This window comes from Geospiza fortis, unplaced genomic scaffold (assembly GCF_000277835.1).
Source record: "Geospiza fortis unplaced genomic scaffold, GeoFor_1.0 scaffold7, whole genome shotgun sequence".
Classification (NCBI taxonomy): domain Eukaryota; kingdom Metazoa; phylum Chordata; class Aves; order Passeriformes; family Thraupidae; genus Geospiza; species Geospiza fortis.
Genome location: NW_005054344.1, coordinates 1366191 through 1377238, shown reverse-complemented (window position 1 = coordinate 1377238; position 11048 = coordinate 1366191). Strand labels below are relative to the sequence as shown.

Below are 11048 nucleotides of genomic sequence, written 5' to 3'. Positions count from 1 at the left end.
GTTCAGCAGAGTGAAACTTGAGATTTCACTTGAACGAGGCTCTCACTATCCTACCCTTCAGGGGCTGTGGTGGGCGCCAGTTGTCAACAAGAGGGCTCACAGGTTCATTCTCAGAGTTCTTGGAAAGGCTACGGAGCTTTGCCATCTGCAAGGAAGAAAAATTCAAGTGTCCATGTGGAAGCACTGTGGACCTTACTGCCTAGGACAAACTCTAAGATGAAAAAGGAATTTTCTTGAGTAGTCACAAGCACACAATGACAATGATAGTCACTAACAATGCTGAGATTACTGATAAAGATTGCTGCAGCCCAGGAGCTTGCACTTTTTCTGTGGATCTTCACACTCTTCATCCACAGAACAGGTCATCATCTAACCCTTGCCTGGGCTTCTTTTGGATTTTTCTGTGATTCACACCCACAGTGTGGAAAAAGAATAGGGCCTGCTCCCAGCTGGAGCTGGACAGCAGGCAATTACCTTGTGAAAATACATCTATCTGTGAAGGAGGATCCAGACCTATGTCAGTGCAAGGCAGTGATAAAAAAAGCTGGTGCAGAAGTTTGTATTTTGATCTATAAGGCAGAGATATGCCAACTGGATTATTTAGTTGAATAATGAAATCAGCACTCAGCTGCTGTTATTCAAATTAGCCTAATTTCAGTGTTGATAATTGTTGTTAATTGTTACCCTTTCATCCAAATTCAAAATAAATCTATTTTGAAGACAGCCATTTCAGTAGAAAACATATACCCTGACTTGTGTTGCTGAAGCAGAAAGTGGTATAAATAGCCAAAATTTTTGACACAAGAACTGAAAACGTTACCTTATCCAGACAGGCATTTTTTTTTTCCTCTGCAAATGCAAGTGGTACATTATTTTATATGAATGTTGTAGGTTTTTTGATCTTGTTCACTCAAAGCTTTTAAGAAGTCAAGGTCTGGACCAGCAATTTCTTAAACCAGGAAAGGAGCAAAATATTAGTCTCACTTCCCATTTAATTGTAAAGCACGTCGAATGAACTGAGGCTTCCGTGGTGGCTGAATTTTGTGGCTCAGGGGCACTTCTGCCTTAGCAGATTTTCTGGATCCCAAGAACACCACTGCTGAGGCTGTTCCAGGAAGTGTCCTGCAAGAGCACCTGATTCTCAGGGTCAGTTTCACAGCCTATTTCAACAGTCCATTCTGCAGGCAGTTTCTCACTGTCCACAGCTAAAGCTTCCCCTATTAAAAAGTGCAAGGTAACACAGGGCTTGCAAATCATCACCCTGGCATACTGAGACACTGCTGAGAACTGGAAAAGGAACAGCAGAACTGGCTGGAGTTTACCTGGTCTGAGCTGACTTCAATTGGCTCCCGCAGGAGAATCCAAGTGATGCACTCCTCACAAGGGGGTGTGGTGAATGAACCATGGTAGGTCCAGTAGTCACGAGATTTGGGGAAAAGAATTGAAGGATCAAAGTGCAGGAAAGGAGCCTCCTTCCCCTTTAGGAAACAAAAAAATTCTCTGCAGTAACCCTAGAGATCTGCATCTTAAAAGCCATCAGTATCTACGTTATTATAAAGGAAGCAATTAAATACCAAGATTCATGCAAGAAATCAATCTCCCTTTCTCTTGTTAAGCACTTTTCCAGCAATTAATAATTACTGACATTTTGATTACATTCATAAATTAAAAGAAGTTACAAAGTGAATTGTGTTGGATTAAAGCAAACTAATTTTTACAATTTCTATTCTGGAATTATCAAAATTGTGTTTTATTTTGGGCTATTGGGATAAAAGTTAAAGCCTGTGGCATTGCTGGAACTGTTACCCTTTATATCCAACAGGATAGTGGCCAGGCATTTATCCCAGATTCATTACAGTCTCCTCTTCTGTCTGGAGGAATTTAAATCTGCACCTCTCTCCTCCCAAGATTTTGCTCTAATTATATATTCATGGTGACACTCTCAGTCTTTTTGTTGGTGCTATTACACTTAGTAAAAAAATTTAATATTTCTTGTAAGAGTACTGGTTCCTAAATATCTTACAATTCAAGGTGATTACCACCAGACAAGGGAGAAAGCAGGCATCAGACAACATTTCCTGCTAAGTCTGCCACCAAATAGGATTGTAACTCCACAGGACTGTGATGAGTATTCCTTGTTTCCTCTGGGCAATAAAAATTAACCAAGGAAATGCAGTTCATTTCTCTATTGATATTTTGAATACAGTTCTAGGAAGAAAGACATTCCTATTTCCTTCGTCTATCATGGAGAATCTTCTCTAGATTAGAAAAAAGTGAGTGGCAGAAGCTGAAATTGTTTCCATGCATAATTGCACAAATTAAAAGTAGAAAGAGTGACTCCAATTGTATCCTTCTGAAAGGATTATGCTGTAAGCTTAATATGAATTTGCAAATAAATTCACAAAATTGTGCTTTTTCAGTAAATACAGTACAGTGACCAATTCCTCTGCCTGTAATTCATCAGAGCAATTGAAACTGCATGTGTGATAAATACACCAGCAATACTACCCATTAATCTTTCTGAAAAATAAGTAATCTTGGGGAAATGTCTGTGATGACAGAAAAAAAAGAGATACAATATGTGGTTCTTTGCATATGCACTTATCTTCCTCTGCTTTACTTCAACTGTTGCTTTCTCCAGAACTGCTACATGTAAATGGCCAAAAAATTATGTAGTCATTATGAGAGAAAGCCATAAAAAGAGATACCATTGACACATCGAGGTGGGGGCATGGATAGGGTGAAAAAAATAACCTTCAGTTGCCTCAGCAGAAACAACTTAATTGCATTTGAAGACTGAGTTGAAAAAATAAAATTAATATGACTGTTACAAAGGAGAGAAGAGCTGTCAGGCTCAGACTTGCACATCGATGGCAGTACACACATACATGCATTAAATGCAAGGAATTCTGGCAAATTTGTAAGAAAATGCCAACAAATTTGGTGATCTGGTAGCATGTTCAAGGTGAAATAAAAAAAAAAAAACAGAAACAACAACTTTTAGCATTATTAGAATCACAAAATTTATAATGAAGTAGAATTGCTAAAGTATAACTAGAGATTAAGTTTATTGTAAATGATAATGCTAAGTGTCAATAGATGCAGTATTGCAGTTCTCTGCAAATAATACCCCTCATCAGCTGTATCCATGCAATAGGTATGGATTGATGCCTTAGATCATTATTTTAGCTGAAAAACAGTTTGGAATATATTTGTAATGCTATTTGTGCTAGTATCATAGGAAGAGAGAACATAGGACTGGTGCAGAAACTGCACCATGTAGTTCCTTTTATAAATACAGTTCCTTCTTAAAACTAGTAACATTTTTAATCTCCCTTACACTGACTGGGAGCCTGCTCCATAACTGCTACTAGTTTCTTCTCATTTGAGGCTAACTAAATTTCTGACTCCACTATGTGCATTTTTTTTGGCCAGTGTTGTCTTCAAATTCAAAAAGCTTTTAATTTCTTCTTGGTATTGGCCCAGTGGCATATTTTTTACAGAGCAGTACCAATAAGACTATCAACTATGTATGCAAGGATTGATAAAAAAATCGTCTTCAACAGGAATACTTGCAGAAGTGAGGAGTTAAATATTTAATTAAGCAAAAGAAAGTATCTTGCCCCACAGTAAAATGTATCATCTCTGATGCTATGGTTTGTTATCAAAACTATGCCAAAATATGAATCTGATCTACTGATTCCTGCTTCTGTGGCTTTCCAGCTTCATTATATTGTTTTGATACCTTAGTCTTAATGTTTTCAATTTCTTCAAGAATTCTCTTCATCTCTGGTTTGGGGGTTTGCCCAACCTGTAATGCAAAGCACAAATACTGTATGTTTTTCATGTTCCACAGTATTTGAAATAAATTCAGCACATCCCATCTGCCACATTAGGCAACAGCAGTCTCAGAGAATCCAGTAGGGACTGACAGAAAATTATGTGTGTTCAGAGACCACCCAAAATAACAGACTCCAGTAGCTGGCTTTGCAATTTGGACATGTGTTGAAGGACGCTACAAGGCATCATGCCTGTCTGAGGAATGGACTGCACACTCAGTGTCACTACCCAGGGCTTAGCCCTTGGCTCCTGCATCAAAAGCAACCCACAGCCACTGTGGGACGTCTGAGCACTTGGCAAAGTCTTGATGGCCTGAAGGGCTGTAGTTCCTGCAGACACTTCATTCTGCAGCACACACACATTCAGATCAGACTTGATGTAAGACATGTGATGAATTCATGTCTAGATGACCTCAAGCTATAAGGTAAAGGGGTAACTTTATTGCTTGTGTTCATGACATTTAGCACTTCCAAAAGCTTTGACATCCCAGAAGAGTGAAGGCAGTATGAGTAAGATGTACAGTTATTGCCATGTCTTGTTCCAAAATAGATTAGCTTCAATTTCTCAGAAGATAATTCAATCCTGTTTTAGTAGTATCCCAAAACCCAGTAATGGAAAATGACAAATTCAGAGAAAAACAACCGCTCTGTCATCAAAGAGCAAGAAGGAAACAGGGGAAGAGGGCCAGAGAAGACAATTATACTACTTACTTTTCTAGATCTTTTAGCTGACCTTATCATGGTTAATAGGATTATAGTGGTGTGCTTTTTAAGTCATGTTTGAAAACATAAAACTTTAGCCTAAAATAGACCAAAAGCAATGACAAAAGAATTGAAGGATGTAGTCATAGGGGAGAATCTGGACAGGTGCTGACCTTCAATTTCAACTAACCACAAGAGAAAAGGTCAAGTTGGCTCACAGTGTAATAGAATTAAAACAACGCTGCATCTAGTCTGTCCAGGGACACTGTAGCAAAATTAATTACATCCACTTGCTCTTGCTTTTAAAAGGCCACTTACTAGTGATAAAACAATAAAAGGACACCTCTTCCCTGATGGTGTCTTCAAGCAGAAATGCCCACCTGCAGCTGAAAGGACTGAAGTTTCTGTACTTTATCACTATTAGGCTGTGCGCCTGTTAGCATTTCTCAATGTCCTAGACCACATGTAGATCTGATACAAGGATTACTTTCTTTCTGTTGAGTTCATAAAAAAATCAATCTGAAAATACTGGTACAGTATTATTTTGTTTAAAATTTTCTGTATTTCAAGGTTAGAATTTTGAGTGGCCTTATGTTACCATCAATTCTTTCTTTTTGGAGTAGGTTAATTGAACTTATTTTGATTCCCAGCTTGTGTGGGAATCAATGAGAGACCAGAGAAGGGAATCAGTCAACATAACCTTGCTGACAGGCAGATCCAACACCTGCTAGCAGCCAAAAGACACAAAAGATGAGAGGAAAGACTCAGCCTATGCAGTTTCTCCTCTTCACCCAGTGCACACCACGGGAAAAGGCTGCAGTGCAGGAAAAACAATGTAACATTTCCCCTGGTGCTAGAGAAAGAAGAAAAATACAAAAAATTACAAAGAGTGAATATTTGCTACTTACTTTCAGAAAAATTCCCACAACAGCTACGCCATCAGGTTGTTTTAAAGCTCCAGCAAAATTACCGTGTTTTGGGTTCCAGTGCACCATATGTAACTAAAATCATAATTAAAAATCAGTTAACTGAAAATCAACTAAACCTCAATTTTAAATACAAGAAATTGTCAACAGCACAATCTTCACTTTAAATTAAATTAAGAAAATATTCTGGTACACAGTAAGTAAAGGAATGGATGTGAAAAAGAAAACTCTATGTATTTCTTACTGCTGTTCCCATGCTTTTACATGCTTATGCTTTCCATAAAGCATTGCTTTGCATCTAATGTAAGCATAGAACAAAGAAAATTGAGTTTACCGCATAATATCAGACAATGCAACTATAAATAGTTTAATCCAAGCACATGACATGCACACATGCAGTGCATAAAACACCTACTGACATGCACTTCATCTCAAGTACATTTTTAGATCTTCAGGTTATGCAGATGTCAGCTCAGGGATTTACACTGGGTTGTATGTAATGCATATGTTATTGGTTTGTACCTCTTACTACCCTCAGCACATTGTCCTGGAAGGGAGTGGGGATATAATCTGACATTTCTTTCTCATATCTAGTGTGGGATATAATGTGACTTTTTTTTCATATCTCCTTTCAAAAATGATGTATTTTCAGGATATATTTCAAATTTTTCAAAAATTTTGAAAAATATTTTCAAAAATATTTCAAAAAATTCCTGTCCAGAAAATCTCTAGCTCATGTATAAAGCTACAAATGCTGCAACCAGCAGTGTGCAATTTCAGATTAAGGAGCATTGGAACACAGTCATAAAGGGGGAAAAGAAAGTATTTTTTAAAAAGTTTATTTAAAATAACAAAAAAAAAATTGTCTTGAGTATGAATGAATCTATTGTTCTCTGTTTCTTTTCTCTTGAGGATAAGGATTTTAAAGGTAAGAATAAATCTGGAGCAACCATATATCTTTGGTTGCAATGTAGCTAAAGTACATATATTGCAGGCTTTCTTCTCCCATCAATGAGTACTGCTAACAAAAGTAACATAAAAAGTCTGTGCTTGAACTAGCCAAGAAATAGTTTGAGGAAGCAGATTTTTTCTCTTTAGCTGACCAGAGAAAGCAGAATACCAGCAAAGATTAGCTGTGGTTAAGAAACGGGAAAAAAATCCTAAGCCATCATCCACAGTCCTCTCTGCAATGTCTGTGCACATTGACCCTGAAAATATCTGCCTCAGTTTTGCCCTGTGAGAGGTGGGCAAAGATTCTCCAAGCTCTGGGCCTTAAGAGTGTAGCTGGAAGGCAGGAAAACATTACTGCAGGATTTTTGTGGGTGTAGGTATGTATTTTGAGCCTATTCTCAAATAAGGTAGAGGAGGGAGGCAGCCTTTGCTAGCAATTCTCTGCCCTCAATAGGTAATTCATTTACATTTAAGACCTGAAAAAGTCTTCGGGGGTCTAAAGCATTCATGAATTTTAACAAACTAGGACAACAGCCCTGCAGTGGTTTACATGAAAAAATTAAAAACAAAATAAACAAAACCCAAACATTATATTTTCTCTGGTTCCTGAAAATAAACCAGCTATTTTAAAGCAGAGATGTTCAGAAACTAAAACATGCTCTGAATCAGTTTTAAGATGGATCTGATTTTGAATGTCAGTTTATAAAATGTGCTTTTAGTGAGTTTTTCTATTTTTTTTTTTTTTTTACTAAATTTTAAACTCAAGCTATACCAGAAAGCACTAAAAGCCGAAAAAAATCTTCAGCAGCTCTTCCTATTTGGAAATAACAGATTGCTTTGTCGCAAATATTTTGAAACATTGTAAGATAGCAGCAAAAAACTCTGGCGTGAAGAAATCCATGTTAGCAGATACTTGCAGGGATACATTTGTTGGCAGATGCGACTTTATCCCACTGCGTGTTAAGCAGTATCCACGAGTTTCACACAGGCGCGGAAAAATCAGTAGCTAAATACTTCCAAGAGGGAGCATGGTTAATGTGTTCAGATGCAAAACCAGTCAAATTCCGGCACGGAACGCCGCTGCTAAGAGCCCGTCCTACCTCTGCCGCATACTTGACGCCGTCGATGACGTGCTCGGATCCGTGCTGGTCGCAGGAGCCCCAGTGCAGGTGCAGCTGGCGCAGGCGGTAGGCGCCGCTCAGCGGGCCCCCCCTCAGCACTGCAATGGGGACCCGGCAGTGTCAGCCCCCGCCACCGCCACCACCCCGCGGGGACACGCCGCGGGTCCCCTCCTGCAGGCAGCCCACCGCCAGGCGCCCGCGCCGCTCGCCCGTTTACATGGCTGCGGCTAAATTGTGTAATCGGGAGTTCTGTTTGATGGGAGAACTGTGGAGGGTGCTGTGAGTCAAACCCCAGCACAGAGGCAAACCCCAGCTGCCCAACCTTCCCTTTTCTCCTGGCGAGTGGACGCACTACAGTTCCTGGTATGGAGAGAGAAGGGGGGTGTTCACAGGTGATTTTTGTCAAGAAAGGGTCTTTTTACAAAATATTGGTGTTAAGGCTGTTAAATTAACCACAAGGTGCTTCAAAAAGTATCTGCAGTCCATGATTGGCATACCTTTTATGGGTCACCTTGTGCTGCCCAAGGTATATACATTAAAGCCTTCTAATAAATACCTACTTTATTCTTTAGCTCCGTGTAGTCTCTGTTCTAGGTCAGCCTTCGCAAGGCATCAACACAGCTAAACAATGGTTACAGATAGCTGTTTCTAAAAAACATATTAAAAATTTTAAAATTATCTATTTCTTGGAAGTGAGGGAAGACAAAGTTTAGGTCAAGTGAGTTAGAAAATTGTTCTTGAGCCACCAACAAGGGAAACTAAGAAGCTGTTACTTCTGCTGTGCTTGGCCAAATAATGCTGACCATGCATCAGTCTGACAGTTGACATCAGCTCTGACTTTCAAAACATCACACCTGCTCTTTCAGCCTGGAGATTCTTTTGAGCAGTGACCGCTTAGAGGATAAGCTCTCAAATGTATTTTTCATTCATCACCTAAGGTTGGAACGAGTCGTGTTTCCTTACACAGAAAGCTGATAATGTAGTTCACAACTGCAGAAGGCCTTGTTCAAATAGCATTCAAGTTTGAACTTCTACCAATAGCTTTGAAGTCCAAAGTTAACACTGAAATCCTCTTTTGCCCAATGGTCTCAAATGAATTCTTGATATCCTACAAGTTGGAATACCTACACAGAGCAAAAGGTTTAACTTTGCAGTTTCACTTTCTAGTTGGTAGGTGTCACAACCATCAAGAGGAGGGACAGAAGAAAAGCACTGTTGAGACTTAAGCATGTAGTTCCTCTTACTTCTTTACTTTGTTCATACATAAATAATCATAACTCAGTATAGTATTGAGTACTACTGAGTAAAACTTCTGTAGAAGCCTTCAATGGAAAAATATTTATGTTCATATTATTATTATTTCACCTTCAAATATAGGACAAAAAAGGCATAGAATCTAAGGCCCAACTCCTCAAAAGGATTTGGTTGCCATTTTACACTGGAATCAGTGGCATTTGATTCTGATCAGACATGTGCCTATGAAACAATTGAGTCCTAAATTACTGTCCAGCAACCTGCAGAAAGCAAGGGCAGCCAGGAGTGACTGCACACACTGAAAGAACAGAAGTGATTGGGAGGGGAGAGACAGGGAGGAAGTGTAAGGAAGGTGATTTAGAGGAAGCGCTGTACCAAGGGCTGCATTTGGTTTGGCCACATTGGATGCAGACAACTTCTTGAGCAGCCTAAAACATTTCAGCCTCAAGAAGCTGTAAAGAAGATAGAACAGAACCACCATGTGAAAATGTTCATTACCAATTTCCTTCCCATGCTTTCACTGATGGCATTCATTTTATGCAGAGCTTTTGGAAGAGCATTCTGGCTTTTAAACAGAACTTGTCTCAAGGGCAGGTAGTGATAGAGCAAGGAAGAATGTCTTCAAACGGAAAGGGAGTATAGTTACATTGGATATTAGGAAGAAATTTTTTACTGTGAGTTTGATGAGGCACTGGAACAGGTTGCATGAAGAAGCTGTGGATGCTCCATCCCTGGAAATGTTCAAGGCCAAGCTGGATGCATCTTTAGGAACCTGGTCTAGTGGAAGGTGGTGATGAGGGTATGGTTGGAACTAGATGATCATTAAGGCCACTTCCAATCTCAACTATTCTGGGTTTCTATGGTAATAAAAGTGCAATTTGAGACCACTGTGTAGAAACTGTGCTAGCGAATACTAAAGGACCATAAAAATACATAACTTAGGGACAGTCCTCATTCTAAATAGTTGAGATTCCATCTGAGAGACATGGAATAATAACAAGTAGCTGTAATGATAAATAAAGAAATCCAGGAAACAAGGGGCTCATCAAGATAAGCAGAAAAGTCATCTTTCAATGTTCTATGGATATATTTCATTAGTGATATAGCTGACTATGAACAAAATCTCAATACAAGAGCTGTCAAAGCAGAGGCACAGAAATACAAAGGAAAGTAACTGTTTTCTATTAATTAGATTGCTTTCCTTCTTGGTGAAGGACCAATCCATACTGCATGCTTTTGAGATGTCTTTGCATTATATGATATTGTGAATTTATGATTCATTTTGACAGTTGTTACCTATCTGCATCCAGAGCTATACAGATAGAGCTTTGCAATCAAGTCTTGAACAATTTAATTTAGATCTATGAGATCTCTTGCTCTCAATTAAATAACAAAGCCATTTCATAGTTTTCCAGAAACTATAAAATGCTATTTACATAAATGATATTTTCATAACTTTTTCAGGCTCTGAAGTACCTGAAGAATTACCATGCAGAAGAAATTAAGATCACAGTCAGCAGAAATGCATATACAAGTTTTTGGTTTACAAAGTGCCTCAGAGCTTTCTAAACCCCTCTGGGCACCGCTCTTGTCCCTTACACAAACCCTGAAGATGTGGTGTCTCTGTTGAAGAAGGTGATATAGGGAGAAGTCCACCATCCAGCTGAGTCTGTATTTCAGGGGTCCCCCTGCAGCTAACAGCCTTTCTGTCCCCCTTCAGATCCACCAGAATAAACTCCCGGAACACGTTTTTTATGTTCCCAAGTGACTTTTCTCGGCTGGCCTGCACAGGCTGGATACTAGAGGATGCTTTTTGATACCCGGTGCTTTGCAAACCTTGATTCCTAACAACCCTCAAACAAACCGACCTGATCGATCAAAAGTGTCGTCGAAGACGACTCGGCAGGTGCGCCCGTTGTTCAGGATGGTTTTCGCTGCCCCGGGGTCATAGCTGGCGTGCCAGGAGGAGAGAGAGGAGTCGTGCTGCACGTCCTTGCTGTTGATCTCAATGGGCGACTGCTTGTCGCCCTTGGCCAGGGGGTAGTTTTCGTGCCAGCGCTCGGGTCCTGAGGGACAAAGACAAAGAAACGTCGCCCCTGCTGAGCCGGGCTCATGCCGGCCCCGCGGTGGCCCCGCGCCCGCTCACCGTTGTCGCTGTCGTAGCCCCACACGGACTGGGCCATGGTGCCGCCGCCCGCGCCCCGTTCCGCTGCCGCGGTCCCCTCCCTCCGGGCCCGGGGGGCTTTTATAGAGCG

General features: G+C 40.1%; 1 protein-coding gene across 1 annotated transcript; it reads right to left on the bottom strand.

The window, feature by feature from the left end:
- Window positions 1–25: 25 nt before the first annotated feature.
- On the bottom strand, window positions 26–11020 carry LOC102038058 (carbonic anhydrase 3-like). The gene is made up of 7 exons (XM_005422871.2): window positions 10940–11020; window positions 10662–10859; window positions 7519–7637; window positions 5450–5542; window positions 3746–3811; window positions 1323–1478; window positions 26–145 (listed from the first exon to the last, which is right to left on the bottom strand). Exons 1-7 carry the CDS (start codon window positions 10974–10976, stop codon window positions 26–28), a joined length of 789 nt encoding a protein of 262 aa, XP_005422928.1. The 5' UTR covers window positions 10977–11020.
- Window positions 11021–11048: the final 28 nt, after the last annotated feature.

Bases quoted from the DNA above. Each gene is read 5' to 3' on its own strand.
- LOC102038058 (XM_005422871.2), bottom strand. From the start codon at position 10,976: ATGGCCCAGTCCGTGTGGGGCTACGACAGCGACAACG. The intron at 7,638-10,661 runs GTCGGTTTGTTT...TCCCCATTGCAG, and splicing joins CGACACTTTTGATCGATCAG to TGCTGAGGGGGGGCCCGCTG. The intron at 146-1,322 runs GTAAACTCCAGC...TCTTCCTTGCAG, and splicing joins TTGAAGTCAGCTCAGACCAG to ATGGCAAAGCTCCGTAGCCT.